Source organism: Lycium barbarum, chromosome 6 (assembly GCF_019175385.1).
Source record: "Lycium barbarum isolate Lr01 chromosome 6, ASM1917538v2, whole genome shotgun sequence".
NCBI classification, from domain to species: Eukaryota; Viridiplantae; Streptophyta; class Magnoliopsida; order Solanales; family Solanaceae; genus Lycium; species Lycium barbarum.
In genome coordinates, this window is record NC_083342.1 from 5,682,602 (window position 1) to 5,707,906 (window position 25,305).

Consider the following 25,305-nt stretch of genomic DNA (forward strand, 5'->3'; position numbering starts at 1 on the left):
CAACACTTAAAACTCTGATGAACTAATGTAATTTGACGTGGACATTGAGTGTGATTAATATTTCTTTTCCTTTAATGCTCTTTAAAGTAATGGTTATTAATATTTCTTTTTCTTCAATGCTCAAGTATTGGTTATTAATGTCTCTTTTCTTGAATGCTCTTTAAAGTATTGGTTATTAATATTTCTTTTTCTTCAATGCTCTTTAAAGTATTGTTTTTTGTGTACTCTATCATCTTTATATTATCCTCAAAAACTCTTAAATGAGCCAAAAAAAAAAGAAGCTTATTTGGCAAGAACCCATTGGTCACTCAAAGATGACACCATAAATAACATTTCTTAAAAGCAAAATAAAATTCCCAAAATACCCCTCTCTCCCTCTCCACTATCTCTTCCTCATCTCCAACAGAAAACTATATTGATTCAGATTCAAGAACCTCCCCCCCCCCCCCTCCCCCCGCCGCTGCTAAAAATAAAATATGAAAAGGTCGCGTGGAATGGTTTGGACTGTCTTGCATCGACCTATAGATGCACGGTCCGTAGTGTGAAACTATAGTAAGTGAAGGAATTAAAAGGGGACAAGATTGATCTAAAATCAAACACAGAAGGAAGTTGTCTCGAAAGACCCATAAATTCTTGATGTCGATGTAGACTTACTTAAATATGTTACACAATAAAAGAAACAAATCTATATAGGCGATACCTATTAATTAAGAATATGTATTAGACTTATTAGAGAACTTCTATTATAAATCTTATTTTATCTAGTATAATAATGGTAAAAGATTAATTTTTCAACTTGTTAGGGCTGAAGCGTAATTATTGTTGTTGTTACCGTGATTAATTAGACTCTCCTCAATTTAACACTTAAACTATGATAAACTAATGTATTTTGACGAGGACATTGAGTGTGAGTAACATTTGTTTTCCTTCAATGCTCTTTAAAGTATTGGTTATTAATATTTCCTTTTCTTCAATTCAATGCTCTTTAAAGTAATGTTTTTTTGTTTACTCTATCATCTTTATATTCTCCTCAAAAACTCTTAAATGAGCCTAAAGCTTATTTGGCAACAACCCATTGGCACTCAAAGATAACACCATAAATAACATTTCTTAAAAGCAAAATAAAATTCCCAAAATACCCCTCTCTTCTTCATCTCCAACAAAAAAACTGTACTGATTCAGATTCAAGAACCCCTCACCCACTAACCAAAATCAAGATACCAAAATTATAAAAACAAATATAAACAAGTAACCTTCAAATCCAACTTCACACAGCAAAGCATTTCCTATCAGTTTAGTGTTAAAAAGACTCTGTCTTTGTTGCTTCTTCAACGCGCCATTAAAAAGGCCATTTCATAAAACAATAAACAATATGAAAACATCATGATTCTCACGTCCCACATCTCTTAACTTGGAAAAAAAATTTCAATCTTTAACCCTATTTCCATCATTTTCTTGAATTAGTCTTTACTGGGTTTTGGTTATTCTTGTAATTTCAATCCAAGAATCCAATAAAAAAAAATCATTTTTTTATTGGATTCTTGGTACATTTTAAAACTCTTTGTTAAGGGAAAAATTTCCATCTTTACCCCATTTCCTCCATTTTGTTGAATTAGTCTTTACTGGGGTTTGGTTATTCTTGCAATTTCAATTCAAGAATCTGAAAAAAAAAAAAAAAAAAAAATTTAGTGGATTCTTGGTACATTTTTATATCCATGTTCACCCCATTTACCCCATTTTGTTGAATTGGTCTTTGCTGGGGTTTGGTTATTCTTGCAATATCAATTCAAGAATCTGAAAAAAATCAATTTTTTATTGGATTCTTGATACATTTTTATACTAAAACCATGACAGAGGTTCTTCATTCCTCTCCTTCATCTTCTTCTCCTTCAATAACTACACCTACACACAATGGCACAATTTTTATAGAAGAAATTAGTGGTTCTGAAATTGCTGTTTGTGGTGGTGATAGTGAGGAAGAAATAGGAGAAGAAGAAAGGGAAAAAGGGAGAGATAAAGAAAGAGATCATTTGTCATTGTTAGCACTTTTGGTTACATTGTTTAGGAAGAGTTTTTGGTTAGCTTGTAAAAATAAGGAAGGAGGAGGAGATTTGTGTGGTGGTAGGGGTATGGAAATTGGATGGCCAACTAATGTGCGCCACGTTGCACATGTTACCTTTGATAGGTTTAATGGATTTTTGGGATTACCTGTTGAATTTGAACCTGAAGTTTCCACAAGGGCACCCAGTGCAAGGTACATTGTTAATTTTTTTTTGATGAAGTTAGTTACAAGATTTTGAATTTTTTTGTGTTTTTTCTTGTTGGTGGTATTGTAATGTTGATATACTTTGTGCTGACTGGATTTAGTAATTCATTATTTTGGAAATGTGGAATGAAATGCTTTACTATTGTTAACTTTTTGATTGTTGATGAGTTTTAACATTCAAAATTCTGATGAAGTTATTCACAATTTTTTGATTTTTTGTTTTTGTTTTGTTTTGTGTTTTTTCTTGTCGCTGGTATTGTAATGTTGATATCTTTTGTGCTGACTGAATTTAGAAATTTATCATTTGCAAATGTGGAATGAATTGCTTTCCTCTTATGCTATTTGTTTCCTACTTTGATTGACATTGTGAAGTTTTGGTGGCTTAGGTTTGTGGTTAAAGTTATAAGCAGATAGTTTGTGTTTTCTGCTGTCTCATAACATTGAGTTGTAGAATTCTGTTTAGGCTTGATAGAAAATTTCAACCTCAATTTTGGAGTTTGTGTAGTCATTTAGGATCTTAACTAAACTGCTTCTGTAAATGGTATGCAGTTTATTAGGGACTACTTATTACTAATCAAGAGAGATTGAGGAAGTCGCCTAATTATTACTAGATGGTTTTGACTTTTGAGTTCATTTTGATTTTTCCATTCAGGTAGATACCACTTGATACGTCATTCAAACCTTATCTTAAAGGCTACTTTTTATGCCAATAAAGTAAAGCAATGTGAAACCCATAATGCAAGTGATAACTTAAAAAGTAGAGAACCTTAAGAATATATGGTTCTTCATGAATAGCAGCCAGTCCTCTGTGCTATTGACACCTCATCGGTGCTCCAAAAAGTTGCAAAAACGAACAAACATGCACCAATACGCGGCAAAAGAATTTTCCTCAAAACCATCCGATTCTTTTCTCTCCAAATGGTCTGCAGTTGTGCTAATGAAGCTATTTACCATGCTCTACTTCTTCTTTCTCTTGCTTATATATGCAACTTAGTAGCAGGCCTATAGTGGCTGCGATGATCACTGTATGCTGAACAGGTTGAGCACATTCCACCATAGTTGATTTGCCACTTGACAATGTAATAGCAGATGGTCCACACCTTTCCTAGATCTCTTACACATAGCACCGTCTAACATATGTTTTTTTTTTCCTTTGAATATTCCCTTTTTATGAAATTCTTTTTTTGTTGAATAAGGAATGAATTATTTCTGTTATGTTGTCCTTCACCGTCATTGCTAGATAAACACCATTGTAAATCCATCCGGTCCCTGTGTCTCGTTACTAACACAATTGTAGACTGCTCCCCACACTTCTTCCTGTGCGGACTCCCTTTCCAATCAATCTTTCATCTCTTCCCTACTTGACTGAAGTCTATTCCTCCAAGATTGACCTCCAATTTACCTCTTTTGTGTACATCTGTGTAGAAACTCACGATCAGCCCTCTTGCTTTATTTTTCCCTTGTAAGTTGTTCTCCTACCACTGTTGCTCTACTAAGTTCCTCCTCCTATTAATAATGGCTTGGCAGTGGAAAAATGTGGTATGTAATCCCCTATTAGCAATAGAAATTTAATTGTTTGCAGTTATTCTCATTGTATAGAATTTGTGGGAAAGATTTATCGGGATATTACACTTGGGAATCAAATCCAAGGATCCTTTTTTTTATTTTTTTATTTTATATATCAGTGGTATGGGGGGGAACTTGTCTGCACCTTGACTAATTCACTAGTAGCCTGTTAAGTCCACAACCACAGTTTGCTAAGGTAATTCTCCCCGCTAAAGTTGGAGAAGATAGACTCGCACCAAGTTTCGTAGTTTAGATTCAAACCTAATAAACTCGCACCAAGTTTCGTAGTTTAGATTCAAACCTAATAATGCCAGGTTATCACTTCTGTGCCTCAACCACCATTCCATCCCATCGGAGACATCCTAGGATCCATTTTAAGAGAGAGTTCTTACATTTATACTTCTTTTGTTGGCTTTGTGAACCTAATATAGTTAATAGAGATTGTGGTGAAAGATGAAGGAGATGACAATTCATCCTTTTTATTAATTGAATCTCTAAGTTTATCTTTTTCATGGAACTACTTACAGCAAGTTTCTGTGTGTGACCGTTATTGTAATCTTCAAAGCGTCCCTTGTTACGAGAATAGACATTCAATGTGGTAAATATTGTTATGGATGAAATTCATCTGTCAAATACAAGTAGATGATATACTATGTCTTTGTTGTATTTTGACTCTTAACTGTAATCTTTAAACAAGTTAGTGAACTGGCTCCTTGTAAGTTAATTTCTCAGTTCTTGACCATATTTCGAACTCTATATTTTTGACCTCAGATAACAGTTAATAATGTACTCTTCACTGTGAATCTTCTTTTTTGAGAATAAAGGTGGAGTCCTAGTCAATCAGCCATATAAGTGGTTCATCCAGTAGAAAAGAAAGTAAAGACAATTAGCAACGAAATATGGAAAAGAGATTACCTCTGTGGGTTTTGCATTATAAGATTACGGAGCAAGTTATATGCAAACCAAGCAGCTTAATGTATCTCTAGATTATGTAAACGTTCAAGTATTAGTCTGTGGGATAACTAGAAAAAAGTTTTTTCTTTTCTTATAAGGACTATTAGAAGGAACATATTGAATGTTAATAATGTTAATCTGTATTAGAGGTCTTGAAAGCGTCTTCATGAAAAGAAACTGCTATCTTCATCAATTTTTTTTTTTTTTTGTTAAAAAAAACTTCATCAAAAAGAAACTACTACAATTGCATTTTTTCTGGTACACGAGTTGCTTGGACTTTTTAAGGATAGAAAATTATTAGGAAAAAATGGCATGACATCACTACTATTATACGTCATATAGATTTTAAACTCTTGCTGCGGTATTGATTTTGATATTCTGTCTGTAGTACCACTGTATTTGGAGTGTCAACGGAGTCCATGCAATTGTCATTCGACTCCCGTGGGAACAGTGTCCCAACTATTCTACTTCTAATGCAAAGGCGTTTGTATGCTCAAGGGGGTCTACAGGTACATGCCGTGTGTTGTCTCGTTCTTTCTAATATTCAAAATCTTGCATTAACAATATTATTAGTGCTATCACTTAATAAATGTTCATTATCATATGCGAGTTGTTTTTATTATGTGAGCAGGCAGAAGGGATTTTCAGAATAAATGCTGAAAACAGCGAGGAGGAGCTTGTTAGGGAGCAATTAAACCAGGGAATAGTTCCGGATGGCATTGATATACATTGTCTGGCAGGCCTCATTAAGGTATGCCTCTTCAACAACACTCTTTGAGTAATCTTATCTGAGATTATTTCGTCCTTTGTGCATGCACAGAAAAAATGTTGATATAGGCATTAATGTATATACATGCAGTTCACTCGTGCACATTTGTGCGTGTGAACACACACACACACGCGCGCCTACTGGTGCTTTGGAAAACCTGCTATGTGCTACAAATCGCAAATTAATGATTAAAAGAAATACTTCCATTTTTTTAGCATGTACTCTCCGTCTCAATTTATGTGAGGTGTTTGATTGGGCATAGAGTTTAAGAATGAAAGGAAGACTATTAAAACTTGTGGTCTGAAATAAGCCATAGATATTTGTGTGGCTATAAATCATCTCATTAAAGGTAAAATTGAAAGGTTAAAATTATATTGTTACTAAATATATAGAAAAGTGTCATTCTATTTGGGAAAGGAAAGAGTCACATAAATTGGGACAAAGGGAGTAATATGATACCTTGCTCAAAATTGTGCTGCTGGTCATACATAGTTGGGACTAGTATAAATGTATACTTCTTGCTATGCACTTCTGCGCCTGGCAAATTAATGATGATCCTTACGTGGCTTTTATTTGTTAAATAATTCATGCCCCCGCTCTGAAACGAAGGCACGAAGACAATTTATACTTTGGGGGGGGGGGGGGGGGGGGGTTGCACACTCATGCTTCTAACCATTGTGGATTGTTTGAAATAGAATGGTTGTGAGCTATTTGTACTGGGAGATATAGTCAATATGAAGTTGGTTATCTTAACTTAAGTGCTATAAATATTGGGTGCACAGGGCACTCGTGGGTGGTACTATACAGGTGGCATTTGGTTATTTTAGCTGCCACCTAATCTATCACCATATTTTTGTTTCTTTTGGAGTTTAAAAGGGTTTGAACACGAGCAAGCAATAGAAGTGTTGTAACCGTCCTCCTTGCAAAAGCAGTGTTGATAATAAGAGAAGTGGAAATAATCAGCCTACTCTTCACATGTTTTCAGAGTTCTTGGTAACTCAAGGCATCGACTTTTGATCATATCCTAGAATTGATGAACATATAGAGATTTAGATTTCTATTTTGAAGACTCGTGTTGATTAAGATTGACACAACTTAGCCTTTCCACAAAATTGCAATGCTCACAAGAGGTTCAATAATATTGGTAACCTTGAAAGCGCTGGCAAGCTGGTGGAAGACAACAAGATAATCTGGGATCATATTTTGGAGTTCTATAAAATAAATTATTTACTGAAAAGGAAATATGGAGGCCAAAGTGGATAGGTGACAATTCCATTTCAAAAAAAGTTTATAGGTGACAATTTATAAAAATGCCATTTTTACCCCTTATTAAAAAAAAAAAGGAAAAAACTTAGTTTTTATTTGCTTTTTAGATTTTACCTCATTGGCTGCTAGATCATGTGTTAGTGAAGGCAAACTTTTAGACACTTGTAATTCTTAATATGCACCTAATTAAAACAACTTCATTTTATGTCCTTGGTAATTTTAAATGTCCTGTGACGTTCTGCTGTAAATGTAGCATTTACGTGTCATGGTTTCTATGGCGTTAAGAGTGATCGCGTCATCATTGCCACACTTTAGATGTTTCTGCTGTTGAGGCAAGAAGAAACAAGGGACGGCCTTTCTCTTTTCTTGGTATATTTATGGGATAATTACATTTTTGGATTGCTCTAAAACATAATTGCCAGTAAATGTTTATGTTTTGTATATTAAATATAAATATACCTATAATATACATAATCAACGTATAGGTTTTGTATATTTTGGCTAACGCCCGTAATTAATTTTGGCCAACAGGCCAAAATGAAAAAAGCCCTATATTTATTCTTGATCTGACTTCATGTAACTTAACAGGCTTGGTTCAGGGAACTCCCAAGTGGGGTGTTGGACACTCTTTCTCCCGAGCAGGTCATGCAAGCCCAATCAGAAGAGGACTGTACTGCGCTCGTGAGACTTCTGCCACCGACAGAAGCTGCTCTGCTGGACTGGGCTATCAATCTCATGGCTGATGTTGTCCAGGAGGAACACCTCAACAAGATGAATTCGCGCAATATCGCAATGGTGTTTGCTCCTAACATGACACAGGTGGGCTATTCGTCTCGCAGACACATTGTTGGCATTTTCTCTTGGTAGTGGAACATTTAATAAATAACTTAACATCTACCCCCATCCCGAAAAAGAAAAAAAAATAGCAAAATTATACTCCCTTCTTACCAATTTATGTGCACCGTTAGACACAAAGTTTAAGAAAGAAAGTAAGACTTTTGAAATTTGTGGTCTAAAACAAACCTTAGACATTTATGATAATTTTAAAGTTAAGTTGTTTCTGGGACAGATTAAAAAGGAAATTGTGCCATATAAATTGGGACGGAGGGAGTAACTAACAAGGGGAGGAGGGGGTTCTCTCCTCAATACTCCGCGTAAAACATCCATGGGGCAATTTTTGCCTTCTAAGCTAAGATTTTATAACAAAATGCAAAAGAATGACTTGAATTTGGAAGGTCAGGTGTATGGTTTTCGATAGTTATTTCTTTGAACTGGCACACAATCTTTCATGTGAATCTACTCCATAGCTTTTGGAAGAAAAAGAAAGAAAAATACCACAATCTTTTAGAGAAAATTGCTATTCTTATTTCTTCTTTTCTTTTTTAAATCAGTCAATTGTTCCTTGCAGATGGCAGATCCATTGACTGCACTGATGTATGCTGTCCAAGTAATGAATTTCTTGAGGACACTCATCGAAAAGACCTTAACAGAAAGAGAAGATTCCCTTGTTGAACCAAATTCTGCCTCTAACCTAGACCGGCCTGATGAGAATGGTCGTCAAAGTCCACCACTATTCTCTTTGGAGAACTCCAATGAATCAAATGAACCAACTGAGCAGGCGTACACTGTAGATGAACCTGATTCAGCCAGTGTTTCTGAATCATCTAATCGAGTAGATAACATCACTGATGATGAATATCTTAGTTATACAACTTCTTCAGAGGAATCCGATGCTTGTGAAACTCCTATTCATGTTATTAATATCAAGGCAAGAGAAGCCTTTGTGACAAAAACTCCAAATCTTGAAGAGGACACCCAAAGGATAGGCCAATCAAGCGATTCTAATCAGACTAAGGATGTTCTGAAAATTGATTTAGAGCCAATTGACAATAAATCAAAAGGAATAAGCAACTTGAGCCGAATAAATTCAATGACAGAGCGGACAGAAGCTTGGCGGTGAAGTGGATTGAAAAGCTTTCGATGCTGACTAAGATGGTAACAGTTTCTGTTTGGTTGTGAAAATGTGAATCCTAACACTTCATGTATGTGATTTAGTGTACTGTGGGTGGTTTGTTTAACTGGTTACGGTTTGATGTGTACATTATACTGTCTATCTTTCTGAATACTAGAAATGCGAATATGACTTGATCTGCACTTGCACAATGTGGATGTGTGATGTCTATTTCCTTGTACCTCATTGCCTAATCTCCGCGGAGGATCAATGCTTTTACTTTTCTTGTGATGAGTCGTATTTGGTATATAAGTTAGAAATGCTGATGCTTCAGGACCACAATCAAGATAAAATTTCTGATATTCGGATGCTATAACATTCTCATAATTAGCAAAAACTGATCGACGAAAACACCCTTAACTAAGAAAAAGTCAAATTTTTGGTTGGGACCAGTATTTTTGTGCAATAAACTCCAGTGTAGTGGCTAGTCATTGGATCCACTGGGAATATAATCTGCTAGTTGAAAACTACAGACATTAGTATACTATTTTAGAATGTGAAATATATACTAGTTTAGGGTGTATCTGAAAATTGACAAAATCCAGCAATTTTGACAATCAAATGAGAAATCAAACTCTGGATGTGTTAGTTATTGGTGTATAACCTTTCAACAATCACATAAAAAGATACTTATGGAACACTACTTCAAATTGCATGATGAGATGAAAAAATACAAAAAGTTGCTGAGGTCCTGGAGACTTTTTAGTGCTGTCCTCATTTATGTAAGTGGCTTTGGATCCAACCACTAGATTTTTCTCATAGACACCTTATAAACAAATAAATAAGTGCGTTTACTTTAGGTCCCACAATTATTGAGTCTTTTATTTTTTGTCAGGGATTATAGAAAATGTAGAGAACCTTCGGATGGAAAAATTATAATAACAGTATGGAACCGAGACAAACTTAAATGGAGCGAAATAGACAGTGAAAATTTATAGAAGCAATCCCAAACTAACTTGAGATTCAAGCGTAGTTGTTATAGTAGTGGACTTTTTAATGATAATAGTAGCTCTCGAGCCGGCTTGCGTACACTTCTATGGGCTACTTGCTACCTCTCAAGCTCCCACCAACACGTGTAGTAATTTTCTTTAATGATAATAATGGCGTCGGATTCAGTTTGCATGCATCTCGACTACTCTACCACGTACTTGATACCTCCTACTAGCGTAAGTACTGTGTAACTCTGACCCAGCAAAGCTTAGACAGATGAAAAGAAATGATCTGAACCCTCTAAGATTTGCACCCGCTTTATTGCCTCTAGATCACACCCTTGGTGTGTCATTGTATGGAGGTCTAAAAAATATTTTTCAAAATTTTCAATATTTGATTGACCAAATTTTCTGAAAATATTTTCTTTAGAAAAAACAAGTAGCTTAAAAATGAGTAAATTAACTTCCCTAGTAAAAATAGGAAATACAAATTTCATAGGTGACGTTCCACACTAATGGCATCTTCCCACCGTCCAACACACCCGCCCTCACCACCACCTCTACCCCACCGCCACCCCCAATGTTTTCCAAGATTATACACTCATACTTTTGGGAAAATGTTTTCTACTTACTTACTGTACACCAACAAATAAGTAAAAAAATCACTTACTTTCCGTGAAAATTCTTTCCTTCATACCAAACACACCCTAAGTTTATCATTCACAGTCTGTAGTCCTGTTGGACTTGCAGTATATTGCAGCATATTCCAAACGCGTAAAAAGTAGTTGAATAATTTGTTATATGTATTTATATCAATGGCTACTAATAAAAGATAAGGAGAGAAAAAAAAGAAAGAGAAAAAAGGGAGATTTTTACAGTTTTTTGACATATAAAATTGGAGAAAAGGACATAAATGGTCCCTTAGCTATGACTATGCACTTAACGGTTTTGGTCCTTTAAGTTTGCCACAAGTTAACAAAAATGGTCCCTCAACTATGAGGGTTGGTTAAAAATAGTCCCTTAAGTATGCACTTAACAGTTTTGGTCCTTTAAGTTCGCCAAATGTTAACACGTTTAGTCTTCGACAAAATATTCATCGAACTCTGTTTGTTAGATTTGACGAGAACTATAAAAAAATTAGCGAGAACTCACATTTGGGTGTACGCATTACTAAAGAAAAGGCCAAATACCTCAGGATAAAACCGACGGACATCAGTCGGTTATAGGGAAAAACAGAGGAAAAACCTACAGACTTGATAATGTCAGAAAATAGTGTCTCGAAACACAAAGACCGACGGACTCTGTCGATTAAAACCGAAGAACTCCATCGGCTAAGTAAAATACACTAGACTCATTTTTACTGAAAACCGGAAAAAAAAATCTTCCATCATAGTGATTCTTTTAAAAAAAAAAAAGTTTCTGCACATTTTCCTTGAAAATAACCGATGGACGTTCGTTGGTTTTCGTAAAAAATAATAAAAGCTAAAAAAAATTAAAAAATAGTGTCCCTCGATTTTATCCATCGATTTCTGTCCATCGTTTTTTTCGCTTGTTTTTAGTAGTGATAATTTTTGTAGTTTCTGCTATTTCTAATTTATTTCTAAGGTCTAGTGTATTTTACTTAGCTGATAGACTACCTCGGTTTTAATCGATAGAGTCCGTCGGTCTTTGTGTTCCGAGACACTATTTTCTGACATTATCAAGTCGGTAGGTTTTTCCTCTGTTTTTTCCTATAACCGACTGATGTCCGTCGGTTTTATCCTGAGGTATTTGGCATTTTCTTTAGTAATGTGTACACCCAAATGTGAGTTCTCGCTAATTTTTTCATAGTTCTCGTCAAATTTAACAAACAGAGTTCGATGAATATTTTGTCGGAGACTAAAATTGTTAACATTTGGCGAACTTAAAAGACCAAAACTGTTAAGTACATACTTAAGGGACTATTTTTAACCAACCCTCATAGTTGAGGGACCATTTTTGTTAACTTATGGCAAACTTAAAGGACCAAAACCGTTAAGTGCATAGTTAAGGGACTATTTTGAACCTACTCTCATAATTAAGGGACCATTTATGTCTTTTTCTCTATAAAATTGAGACCACCAAATAAATAGAACATTTATAACCACCCATGCTCTAAAGTTGAGAGAGGGACTCCTACAAAACAGCAATTTTCTCTCTTCTTAGACTTCATCACCAAGATTTTCATTCCCATCTTGTGCAACCTTTTAATTTCCCTTCTATACAAGTTCTAAAACTTCACTAGTATTTTTCAATTCATTTGTTTGTCTTGTGCCAACCAACAAAAGAGAAAAAAAGGTACAAAAAATTAGAACACAATGACTGCTGCCTGTAAAAGTTTACAACATATATTTGAGAAACCATTGCCTGAAAATCCATCACTCATTGAATCCATTTCCTCCTCATGGAATCAGTCTAAATCTTTCAAAAATATAGATGACTCCTCCTTTACTGAGATTTTCGGCGAATTACATTTCAAAGAAAACAACTCTGTATCCTCTTCCTCTTCCTCCTCCTCATCTGGTTCATCTTCATTTTCTTCTTGCCTTCCTCTGTCCTCATCATCTGTTTCATCATCATTTTCTTCTTCTTCGTCGTCATTTTTCCTTGATGCAATTCACCAATCTGAAATTGAAGGGCTAGACAATAATAAGGACAAGTATGAAAGAAACAAGAGCCCTATTTCAAGTTACTCTCCAACTGTTAGCCACAAGAATAAACAGGACAGACATAGTGATAGTTTTTCATCAAGAACATCGGATAGCCTATCGATGTGCACAGAAGGACTCGGATTCGAGAGCTCTGATGACATTGAGGACCTAATGAACGATTTGAGCAATGAAGATCTTCATCATCAACAACAACAAGAAGAACGAGAACAAGAAAAGCTGAGGAGAACGCGCATTCCCTGCAGGCTAGAGAACCGAGTGATTTTCAATCAAGATTATAATTTGAAGAGATCAAGAACGAAAAAGGGGTTGTCATTTCCGCCTCCCATTTCTTGCATAGGGAGAAGTGGGAAGCCATGGGTTTGCTTCAAATCATTTAGGGAAGATGGAAGGTTTATTCTTAAAGAAATTCGAATTCCCACTCAGGAATTCTTGCATGCATGCAGAGAAGATGGACGTTTGATGATGCATGTTATTCAATCAGATGATGAGATTGTAGACGAAGATGAAGATGAAGATGATGAAGACGAAGTTTATGATGATGATAAGCAGAATGTTGAAGAAGGACATGATGATAATCATGATGCAAAGCATGTATAGGAGTTGAAGATCATTAACACATGCTGTTTTTGTTTCATAGTTAATTTTGTTCTCTTTTTTTTTTTCTTTTCTTTTCTTTTCTTTTTTGTTGAGTCTTTCTATGTTCCAAAGTCGCAGGAAACCTGCAGGAAACCTCTGTTTTTTTTTTCTTTTCTCAGCAAAATCTGCAAATAAAGAGAAATTGCCCAACAGAATTTTTTAATTCCATATTTGGATGTCTTTTACATTAGATATTTTTTTATGTCCATTTGCTTAAGAAAAGGGCACCAAGAGAGTTAAAGAGTTGGTCTTGGAAAAAAGCGAGAGCAAAGTTCATAACAATAATCAATTCATCTGAAGGAAACCAAATTGATTGTTAATTTTTTCAGGTGGTATAAACGTAGTATTTTGGTCCACTAGACCTAGAAAAATCCAACAGGCAATTTGCACGATTACCCTTCATAAGGACTGGTCTTTAATTTTGGCCCCTCACTTCGCTGGTCTTTAATTTTGGCCTTCGCTTAAAAAGGTGGCGGAAAATATCCCGAGTTTCTATGAACCTATATCTATTCGGGCGAAGTTACATAGAACCTATGCCCGAGACGACAGACTTTTAGTTATGCCTTAAGGCAAAGTTTGCCGCATAAGGCAGACTTTAGGAGAAAGCCCTGCCTTGCGATTTTTTTTTTTGACTGAGTTGGGGTTCGAACCCAGAACCTTAGAGTATTTTCGGCCACCTTTTGAAGCGAAGGGCAAAAATTAAATACCACCCCGAAAGAAGGTCAATCCACGCAAAAAAATGAAATGGGATCTGTTTCCAAAAGTTTTTTAAAAAAAAAAAAAAAAGTTTTTAAGTCATATACACGTGTGAAAATATTTTTACATTATTGATGTAGCTTAACTTGTTATCGGAGGTAACTTACTATATTTTCCAAGATTACCAATAATACTAATGGTAAAGAAGTTTAGGTCCTAGCACCCAAAGATTGACCTAATAGTTAATGAAGTGAAAAAAGTATCAAGAGTTCTTAGGTTCAATTTTTAATGGAGACAAAAATACACTAAGTGTTTTCTTCTCATTTATCTAAACCTTGATGGGTAGGGCTGGGCGTTCGGTCGGTTCGGTTCGGATTCACAAATTCGGTTCGGTTTTTCGGTTTTCGATTTGTAAAAAATGGAAACCGAAACCGAACTGAAATAACTTCGGTTCAATTCGGTTTTTGCAATTCGGTTCGGTTTATTCAGTTCGATTTCTTCGGTTTAGATATGGAAACTTTCCCACAGCTACAAGTAGGAGTTTGGACAATTTCTAGCAATTTTTAACAAACATAAGCTAAAACTAGCTACAGGTAACGGGATGCTAAGCTCACAGGAAACAGTACAAACAGAGAAAGCAACTAGTGCTACTGCCTACAAGTGAGATTACAGTAAGAAACTAGCTACAGGTAATGGGATGGTCTGGGTCATGGGAAATGGCAGAGGAAGAAATTGCTACTAGTGCAATCTTATATGTTAATGATATATGGCTCATTGTTATTACATGTTCTTTGACCAGTAGTTAACAAATGTTAAATGATATATGTCTCATTGTTATTAGTTTATTACTCATGGGCAGAAGTGAACCCAATATATTAATTGTTATGTATATATGTTTCGTGAAAAATATGGTTTACTTAAAATTCGGTTTTTTCGATTTAACCGAATTAAAATTTGCATAAACCAAAAACCGAACCGAATTGTTGAAATCCTATAAATTAAAACCGAACACATCAAAAAACTGAAACCGAAATTAAAAAAAGTTTGGTTCAGTCGATTTTTCTGTTTGAACCGAAATATGCCCAGCCCTATTGATGGGCAGGGTCATCAAATGATCCGATGATAAAGTTTCAAAAGACCTAATGATCAATACTGCAATACCGTGCTGGTGAGAAGTAATAGGTATCTTGTAAAATCGCCAAGATATGCACAAATTGGCCAAAAGTGAATTGCCTTGATAAAAAGTACTAAGTAACTTCTTCTCATCTGCCTAACTACTTGTGCTTTTATAGTTTATAATATAAATCTTTTGTACCACCTAACTTAATTGACGTACAACGACAGGTGACTCTTCTTAGTAAGCTTGTTATAGTCCATTATAAAGAATCACATATAGATACCTTTTAAGTGACTTGATTTCATAAATATCTTTTAAACCATCAGCGGGTAGAAGTTGAATGTGCATAGGGAGGGGTGAGTGTGGGGGAGAGGGGGGGGGGGGGGGGGGGGTTATGTGAGACACGAAGAGAGGTAGCTCAAGGGACACATTCATCCTATGTTTAGATACTAATGGATTGCAAAATATCTGTCACCCAACTTTTTTCCAACCGAAAGCATATGAATATGACCTAAAGAAGAAGCCACCTATATTCTAATTTCTATAGACACATGTAACAGTCTGGATCACTAATTAGACATCCTCAAATCTACTTATGTCCTTAGGATAAAGAGAAGAGACATTAATTTGAAAAATCGCCCCACGTGAGTTGACCAAACAAAAAAATCAGTTTATCTCACTATCATAATGTAAAAATGAAGAAGCGTCATTACATTTCCAGTCTCAAACACACTCAAATCAGTATAACAAACAGAACACTTTCCCTCTGATAAGATACTTGACAATCATGATGCCCTTTTCAAGCAAAGATTGGTTTTTGGTATTTTTTGGATGAGAAAAGATAACACTACACAGAACCAAAGAGAAGAGAATCATCACTAGAAGGGCAACCCACAAAAGAGGAATTGTTACACAACAATGGCTCCCAGTAAAATATTTGTTTGACTGAGAGGAGATTCCTTTCAACAAATTACAGAAAGGGGCGGTTTTGAGTTTTTTGGTCCTCCTTAACAAAATCTTTCAAAATTGTCTATGTTGCTGATCCGACATAAGTTTTTCAATTTTAATGTGCACATAAATTAGTTTTGCCTATGAGATTAGAGTTCCGGACATATCAAGAAGTTACAAGTGAGAAATTAGTGTAACGTGTTTCCTATTAGATAGGAGTTTCAGTTGTATTGACTTGTGAACAGTTGAGAAACACAGACAATTTTTGCATGTGAGGTCGAACTTGTGGCCAATTGAGCAGATTCACTGCATTAAAATATCTCGAACTCCTGCATATAAGCAACACTGATTTATGCTTACAACTTATGTCCAATTGCAACAAAAGTCACTTTCTATATATTTTACGAAGTGGGACCAAAAGTTCAAGATCACCACTTACGGCCATTCTTGCAAATCACCAACTCTTCTAGAGACGAAGGGCTAGTAAGCAAAAGTCACCTTTAGCCCTGAAGTTATAGATGCTTCCAATGGATGCTCTCAATCACTTCATGGAGCATCATATGATCTAGAAAAAATGCATTTCTATAACAGAGACAGGATAAATTAACTAAAGTTCTCTGAAAACTAAAAACAATCTCCTCCTACACAGAAATAATCTTTCATAAAACAATAGATGACTTGCTGCTAGGCAGATCATATATGTGGCCACGGTGCTTCCAAGTGGCTGTAGCAATAGGATCATTCATTCCACGAGAAATAATTCACAAACTAGTTAGAATGGGATTAAAACCAAAAACTAAAGTGACAATCTTAATTGAAGCATAAAGGTGTGGTAAAGCGCATTGGACATACCTTCTTCAACAGATGGCTCTAGAACAAGATAGAGGGGACCAAATATGCAACTATCCTATCAATATATCAAGAAAGTGATAAGATGAAGATATTTGTGGACCGCCACAGAATTGAGAAATTGACATCCCAAGCTTTATATCTGGAAATGGTTCTTTCAAAATGAGATCTTCCAGAACAGACATACACCAATGAAAAGGAATACAAATCGAAGTCTCACTGACAGTGGCAAAGCCAAAAATTTTCACCAAGAGGGTTCAAAATATGAAAAAGTAAGCATACAAAGAAGTTAAAGGGAATTTAACGTCTACTATATATACATAGAAAATAATTTTAACCATGTATAAACAGTGTAATTTTCCACCGAAGGAGGTTGGGATGAACCCCCTCGGCCCTTCCTCCCTCCGCCCCTGCTCATTGATCAATATGCTTACTACTACTTGAATGTGACAAAAACTATCAAAGTTGCACATTGATGCTACTGATGAAAGATTGCGAGATTTGAACTCCCGCAAATTCCGCCATTCATTACACAAAGTGTAGCATGTGATAGATTACGGAGAATAACGAGTTACATTACAACAGAACTCAAATACAAAATTCTCGTTTTAGTCCTCATTTTTTATTGCCATGATTGGGGAAAAAAAAGGCAGGAGAAACTGCAGTACTTGGACCGGACCATCTTGAATCACTTGGCTAGATTGCTGCCATCTAATGTCAAAAGAACCTTATATAAATCAGGACGCCGATCACGATACACCCCCCAACTATGCCTTTTAGACTTGATTTTGTCCAGATCAAACTGTGCTACAAGAACAGCTTCCTCTTTATCACCAGCAGATGCTACCAACTCTCCAGTGGGCCCTGTTCATTTTTAACCCAGGTTCACAAATCACAGCCCCTTAAAAAACAAGGCAATAGATGTTTATCGTTTATATAAGCTATAGTTTTCTGTCAGGCTTACCTGCTATGAAAGAGTAGCCGTAGAATGTTATCTCACTATTCCCATGCTCCGTCTCAATTACCTCCTTCCCAATGCGGTTTGAAGCTACTAAAGGTACCTAAACACAACAAAAATTAAGGTCACCTAAAACCCGACGGAACAAAAATGAATCAAACCAAACCAGCAATTTCAAAATCACCTTCTTGGTTTTGGTCTTGAAAAATGAGAACCAACACTTTTGAGTTTGGTTTATGTTTTGGCAATCAAAAACCATAGAAAAGAAAATTGAATCGACTTATTTTTCTACATGTTACAAATAATTATGAATTTGAGGAGTATGTGTTGCATAAAATTGTTAGTTCCCTTTCATAAATAAATTTTTATGTTTCACTTCTTATCCTACATTAATTAACTTTCATTCTTTTCAATATTTAAAAAGATTATTTGTATGAGAAAGTTTGCATGGTTGGAGGAATTTCTTTGCTATATTTAGGTAGTAATTGTTCAAAGCCTCTTATATTAGAGATGTGGTTTTTCCTCTTCTTGTTCTTTTTTTTTTTTTTTTTTTTTTTTTTGGCTTAAAATTTACTATCAACTTAAGCTGTTGTATTTAATACCTTGGTTTGGTTTTGGTCTTAAGCGTTGAAAACAATAAGGCAACAACTGGAACCTCCAATGTTAGAAGTCTATGGGAAAGACCATTCTTTTGTGTATTTTCTGGACTATTTTGCTTTGAGAATAAATAGAATCATTTTTCTAGAATCAAGATCTGCTCAATCTGTTTGTATGGTATAACAAGAGTATATTAGAGAACATGGGCCAGTATATGGACTTTTTGGATTCTCTTCGAAATTTGTAGTCCGTTGCAATTGTAGGGACTGTCTGTTTCTGATGTAATTTGGTGTACTTTCTTCGTACCTTCTAGCAACTAAGTTACTCGGACTCTTCGAAAGTGTTGCCGCACCCGTGTTGGATCCTCCAAAAATTCATTACTTTTGAAGGATTCGACACGCACCCGACGACATTTTAGGAGAGTCCGAGTAACTTAGTCTAGCAATAATACTTTTACCTTATCAAGAAGAATCTACACTGAGAATGGTGTTACAGTAAATGCTACGCTTTCCATTAAGAAATGGCTAATTACAACAGCACCGGTGCATGTGCATGTTGAAAGATCAAACAAAAAAAATGAATCCAAATGGGGCACAAAACTAATGTCAGCGATTGACCTAGAGTTCTGGAGAAGAAACCCACTAAGCTATCCCGGTCATGTCAACACAAACTTCCTTTTTGCCTCATCATTCTTAACAAAAAAGTCAAATGAAAGGGGGGAGGAAAAAAAAAACTTACCACATTAGCTCCAGCATGTCCTTGCATCACCCTCCTCCAGTGATCCCGAGAATCAAGTCCATCATCTTGAGGTTCAGAACCAATTGCAGTAGGGTAGAATAATACTTCTGCACCTTGAAGTGCCATAGCTCGAGCAGCCTCAGGAAACCACTGATCCCAGCAAATTGCTGGAAAGAATTTAATAACAGTCAATACTATCTCTAATGTATCTTCTGTGTTTACTGTATTTTACAACATGGGAATCTTTGGCCTCTTTATTAAAAAAATTGAAATAACAAAAGGAAGCCTGTGTAAGTAACTTTTGGAGATTTAACGTTTTTGCCACAGCAGCAAATTTTAATATTCTCCTATTTATCCAAATGTTCATCAAAGGTAGAGAACATAATGAAACACAAAGAACAACTACAACAACAAATATCTCTTACCAACTCCAATATTTGCATATTTAGTCTGGAACACCTGTTTACGAACACCATAACGTCCATGAGGAAGGGGAAAGCAGAGAAAGATCACTATCACAATTTCGTAATAGGACTTCAATATTCTGTACTCCTTACCTTAAAACCAGTGTCACCAGGATTGAAGTAAAACTTTTCCTGATAACCTGCAGAGAGAAACAACTAAGAGGATGAAAAAGGAGTATTAAAGACAGTGCTTCAAGTAAATCTAACAGAATAATGACAAGTAGCACAATGAATTAGGAATGTTCTTCCAAGTTTACTAACCAGGTCCATCAGGAATATGAGACTTCCTGTAAAGTCCAAGATCCGTGCCATCAGCATCAATAACAGCCACAGAATTGTAATGTGCATTATTCGCCTCTTCGAAGAAACTAACTGGTATAACTACTCCCAACTCCTTCGCAAGCTTCTGCATCCTACAAACATGCACATAAAGAAAATAAGTCAAGTTGTTATTGGAATCTTGACATTTATGCTAATGGAACCGGCTACAGACACCTGAAGCACTCAGAATTCTCACCTCGCAATGGTTGGATGCCCCTGATATGGTTTCGCCCGATGAAAGAACTCCTCCTTTTGTGCTTGACAAAAGTAATAGCCCTCGAACAACTCCTGAGATGTAAACCAGAAAGTACCAATGAAACTGAACTGCAGACATGGCAGCTGAATACCAAATAGCTTCAAAAAGTACAAGTTCATAGGGCGACGAACTTCAAGAGCATCACCCTGACTCCATAAAATATCATTTGAAACTCGAAAATAAGAGAAGCAATTTCCTAAAAAAGTAGATGTAAAAAGGATACTGGAAATTTTTTAAGATAAAAATTTGAGTCATGGTATGTAGAAAATACATGAGACAAAGTTTGATTTGATTGTCTAGCTTACGCGCATCAAGATTAAGCACGACTGCTAAACGCTGAGCTAAACAAGGATTAGTTGGTAAAATAATAGGTCAGCTCAAATTGATCTGACAACTCCTCCTTATGGTAAACACTCACATACAACACAACTTTTTGCCTCATTCTATAGTTCTTAGTTACCAACACCTACATAATATTGTCAACACCTTGACTATAAATCCTGATCTTTTTGTTAGCCTCACTCCCATGGATACTTATAGTAAAGGAAAATGATATTAAATAATCGAAGATTAGACTGCCCCAAATAAAGATTCAAGAAAACCAGTATATACTGCTGCATTTATAATACTGTAACCAACACTGCAAATGTTTAAATCACTTTCATAGCTTCAACCGGTCTCAAATTCAATCAGTCACTACATTACTCTTGTTCAACCTCGAAACCTCATTAATGTGTTATGATGAAACTTTGAAGTAAACAGTCTTTGGTCAACTTAAAGGGGAAAGATTACTGTCAAAAACCCTTGGTAAGATCTAATTACTTTTTGCCTCATTCTATAGTTCTTAGTTACCAACACCTACATAACATTGTCAACACCTTGACTATAAATCCTGATCTTTTTGTTAGCCTCACTCCCATGGATACTTATAGTAAAGGAAAATGATATTAAATAATCGAAGATTAGACTGCCCCAAATAAAGATTCAAGAAAACCAGTATATACTGCTGCATTTATAGTACTGTAACCAACACTGCAAATGTTTAAATCACTTTCATAGCTACAACCGGTCTCAAATTCAATTAGTCACTACATTACTCTTGTTCAACCTCGAAACCTCATTAATGTGTTATGATGAAACTTTGAAGTAAACAGTCTTTGGTCAACTTCAAGGGGAAAGATTACTGTCAAAAACCCTTGGTAAGATCTAATTACTTAACGGAGGAACCGGAATATTTCCAATTTTAACATTCTTCTCCGTTCAGTTTAGCTAACTTCCCAATCATGTTCTCTTGAATCTACCAGCTAAACCTGATGAACATTTCTATTTCAAGGCTGTTTGAAGCAAGTCAAGTACCAACACATATTCAGAAGATGCCTCCAATCTGGAACAGAAGCGGCACAGATTTCTTTAACTATTTTGTTACGCATTAGCATGAGCAATAAAGTAGACAAGAGGAAATTACAAAAATTTACTCAAATGGTCCTTGAAGCTTAGAGGTAAGTTTATCTTCGTCCTTGCAGTATGACTTTGAGCATTTAATCCCTTAAGTTTTGATGGCAATCATTGGTCGCTTTTTTAAGTTCACAAAAAAGTGCTTTTGCTATCAGTTAACAAGCTCCATTTGATGTGATGGAATGGTAGCTGCTCCGCTCATGGTTGTTCCATCCAAAACCACCTCCCTACTTCAGCAATTATCCTCAATTCTCACATCTGTCCATGGAAAAGAGCAAGTAATAACAGGACAAGCTTGTTGTGAGTCTATGAAATGATCCCGCACTCTGTTAAAGACCTGCCATTATTCTCCATCCTTCCTGGCCATTATACTTGCTCTCTCTGCATCCAAACTAAGTTTCCACGCTTGCATTGTATGGACCAAGAAGCACACAACAGCTATGAAGGAGCTAGCAATCATCGGGAACTTTCAAAACTATTTCTGGATAAAGCTTTAAATGCAAAAAATTGGGGGGTGCAGGAGAAGGAAATGATTAGATTAAGCAACCGAAACATAAATCAAGTGGAGAAAGAGACAGTTTTTACTTTTTACATAACCCATACGAAATATATTCACACAGAGAAAAGAAGGGTTGACAGGACAGCCCAAAGAGGATAAGATACAGGACAAATAAGGAGAATCATCATCCTACTATAACTGGTCAAAGAAACTTCAATTCTGAATATCAAGCCTTTTGATTTCTAGTAACTCCTCTCGACTCACTTATTAGGTTCTTCCTTTGTACCTCCCTTATCTCAGCTTATATATTATTATGTGAAAATTCTTCATCTGGTTGTAACATGCTTCGTGCGTAGTATTCATGAAAAATACTTATTTTCACTTAAAAGTTTGAACATTTGCTTATTCTATAAGTATAATGGTCTGATATATAGTTTGTTCTTTATGTTGTTCTCCCCTTTTTTCGATAGGTCTTTATCCTGTTCTCTCTCTCTTAATGTTTTTGGGTTTAGGCATTTTTTATACTGTTTTTACTATCCTGAATAAAGAACAGTTCTCCACTAGCCAAGATCATTTGGCTGCTTTTTTGTTGGATTGATTAAAACCATTCTGAGCTGAAAATGTTGAAGTAATTTAATATTTGGCTTGTTGTAAGTTGTAACCTAGAAATGATACTGACAATCTCAATTGAACATGTACTTTCTATCCGCAGTTGAATTGACAGGACGTTAAAGAAAGATGCCTTTAGGACGAAATAACAAAGCTCAACTACCATTCTATCACATTTAACTGAGTTTGTTAACGGAGACCAAAAGCACTCAAATATGCTCAGAGTTATATTATATTGACGGAAATAGATCTACTCCCAAATTTGAGGACACTTGGATTAAGAACTGGAATTCAAATGGACGACTAGCCAAGCAACCCCAAGTGTCAGTTAACATGGATAACAAGACTAGCATTCCATTTTAGTTACGCCCTATCAATGCATAAAACAGGCCAAACGCCTCCGCTTCTCCAATCTATTAAGGACCACCAAAACTTTTGAATATAACTTTCAAGAGCCTCAGTGTAAGCTACCACATAAGGAAAGTAATGAGACAATTCGAGGGAAAACAAACAGCTCGGGAATAAAGTTAACAAATCTGACGAAATGTTCTGCATCAAGAGAAATGAATACTGTAACTCGACAAAGGCATAAAGCTTCCCAAAAAAAATATAGTTTATCTAGTAGCTAGATACTCCAAAAATGAGGTGATCTGTTACCTGTATGAGGATGATATTTGCACCCTTCTGATGAGCAGCTCTAACCAATCTGCATCAAGGCGATAATCTTAGAGCCAGAACATATAAATGTCACCAAGAAAATAAAATAAAATAGTAGTTCCTTTTTACAAATCTAAAGAATACATAGATACTCAATGATTTTTCTTTTGATAATCGTGGTTTCCAGGCCAGCTTGCGCGCACCTCGACCAATTTCACAAGGTACCTGCTACTAGGACAGATACCGAGTAACTCTATCTACAAGGCTCGAACACGGGCTGAATTATAGTCCTACATATGGGGCACGTGAAGTCATGGTCTCTCCACCAAACTAGATATTTTATGTTCATATTTGCAAGAATTGATCTAATATTATCTACTAGTACCCATGCTCCAAAGAGGCTAATTAGTGCACTTGGTTGAGTGCTGAGTTATTTACCTAGAGGAGTAGGGATCAATTCCCACTCAATAATTTTTTTTCCTCTTTTCTTTAGTGGTACACCCATGTTACAAAATCTTAGATCCGCCTCTGCAGTCGGACAAATGGAAAGAAATCACAAATGCTTTTTCCACCGCCAGGATTTGAACCACACTCTTGGTTACTACATTGCTACTCAATGATACCAAATCCCAACCCCCTTTTTTCAGTGAGCCAAAAAAGCTAGAAGCCTAAAATAAAAACTCAGGAAATTAACCTCTTAGATAACTTAAACAACTCTACCGGCGATTGAAAAATGAGGACAAAACAAAAGTCTTCAACTTTTTTTTGTGAACCCTAAGGGGTTGTTGGTTGTTGGTTAGGAGCTAAGTTATTCACGTATTGAATTCAGCATAAGTAATATACCATCCTTGGTAGCATTCTTTGGCTATGTATAAAATTCAACGCACCTAGTACGGTGATTGGTTTGCAATTTAGAAACCCGCATAACTAATACATGTATAATCAATGGAGGAATCTATGTATTATTTTATACATGATAGAAGATGGAAGAACTAAATACATGAAACTAAACCCTGAAAAACTAATCCCTACATAAAAAATACATAGATTCCCTCATAACTAATCCTTGTATTACTAATACAAGCATAACTCTAACCAGCTACCAAACGATCCGTTAGGTGCTACATAGACGCTCAATGATGCCAAATCCCAACCCCATTCTTCAATAAGCTATAATAAAAAAAAATAGAAGCCTAAAAACTCTTGAAACAGGAAATTAACCTACTCCCTCTGTTTCAATTTATTTGTCTCGTTTTGACTTGGTACAAAGTTTAAAAAAGTAAAAAAAAAACTTTTGAATGTCGTGGTCTTAAACTAATAAAATGTGGAATATTCTAAAATACCCTTTAATCTTGTAGTTTTACACATGCCATATAGAAAATTGAAATTAAAGTGTTGCCAAAAAAGAGGAAAGAGACATTTTTTTTATTTCTCATAACTAATCTCTGTATTACTAATATCTGCATATCTCTAACCAGCAACCAATCCACCCCTTAATTGTATTACTGGAAATAAAAAAAAGATAAGCAAAATTGGGCATAACATTAATCACATATACACAAAAGGGGCAATGAGAAATTTTTTTTAAAAAAAAAAAAAAAAAACCTCTCGGCAGTAGCGACGTTTGTGGAGACATCGTCAGTACAGGCGAACTGCAAAGCAGAAACAGTGACCAATCGATTCTTCTCAGCCATTTTTGGACTCTTCGAAGCATAGACTGTGAAATAATTGGGACTACTATTATTTTTTGTCTGTGTATAAATAGTAATAGTAAATGACAAAAACAGTCCCGTATCTCTGTTAGTAGGTTCGAAATGGTCCCTTAAGTATAACTTGAACAGTTTTGGTCTTTTAAGTTTGTAAAAAATAAGCACTTTTGATCTTCATTAAATATTTATCGAACACTAAATGTTAAATTTAACCAAGACTGTGAAATTTTTATCAAAATTCCAGAAACCGTAACAAGAAACTACTAGACACAAAAAATAACAGAAATTGCAGTTCAAATAGTTGCACCAGACTCTTGAAATAGGCAAAAAGCATAAACAACGAGA

General features: G+C 35.5%; 3 protein-coding genes across 3 annotated transcripts; 2 read left to right on the top strand and 1 right to left on the bottom strand.

Annotated features, from left to right (window-relative positions):
* The first annotated feature begins 1,036 nt into the window (after window positions 1-1,036).
* On the top strand, window positions 1,037-8,975 carry LOC132600600 (rho GTPase-activating protein 5). Its single transcript, XM_060313881.1, has 5 exons — window positions 1,037-2,254; window positions 5,175-5,295; window positions 5,418-5,537; window positions 7,410-7,640; window positions 8,230-8,975. The coding sequence occupies exons 1-5, from the start codon at window positions 1,848-1,850 to the stop codon at window positions 8,779-8,781; spliced, it is 1,431 nt and encodes a 476-aa protein (XP_060169864.1). The 5' UTR covers window positions 1,037-1,847; the 3' UTR covers window positions 8,782-8,975.
* A 2,899-nt stretch (window positions 8,976-11,874) lies between these two features.
* Window positions 11,875-13,242, top strand: LOC132600601 (uncharacterized). Its single transcript, XM_060313882.1, has one exon. It carries the CDS (start codon window positions 12,098-12,100, stop codon window positions 13,046-13,048), a length of 951 nt encoding a protein of 316 aa, XP_060169865.1. The 5' UTR covers window positions 11,875-12,097; the 3' UTR covers window positions 13,049-13,242.
* Window positions 13,243-17,176: 3,934 nt separating this feature from the next.
* LOC132600602 (N-carbamoylputrescine amidase) lies at window positions 17,177-25,008 on the bottom strand. The gene is made up of 9 exons (XM_060313883.1): window positions 24,857-25,008; window positions 23,252-23,300; window positions 19,972-20,063; window positions 19,716-19,867; window positions 19,548-19,594; window positions 19,416-19,449; window positions 18,991-19,157; window positions 17,662-17,758; window positions 17,177-17,561 (listed from the first exon to the last, which is right to left on the bottom strand). The coding sequence occupies exons 1-9, from the start codon at window positions 24,943-24,945 to the stop codon at window positions 17,386-17,388; spliced, it is 903 nt and encodes a 300-aa protein (XP_060169866.1). The 5' UTR covers window positions 24,946-25,008; the 3' UTR covers window positions 17,177-17,385.
* Between the last annotated feature and the right edge of the window lie 297 nt (window positions 25,009-25,305).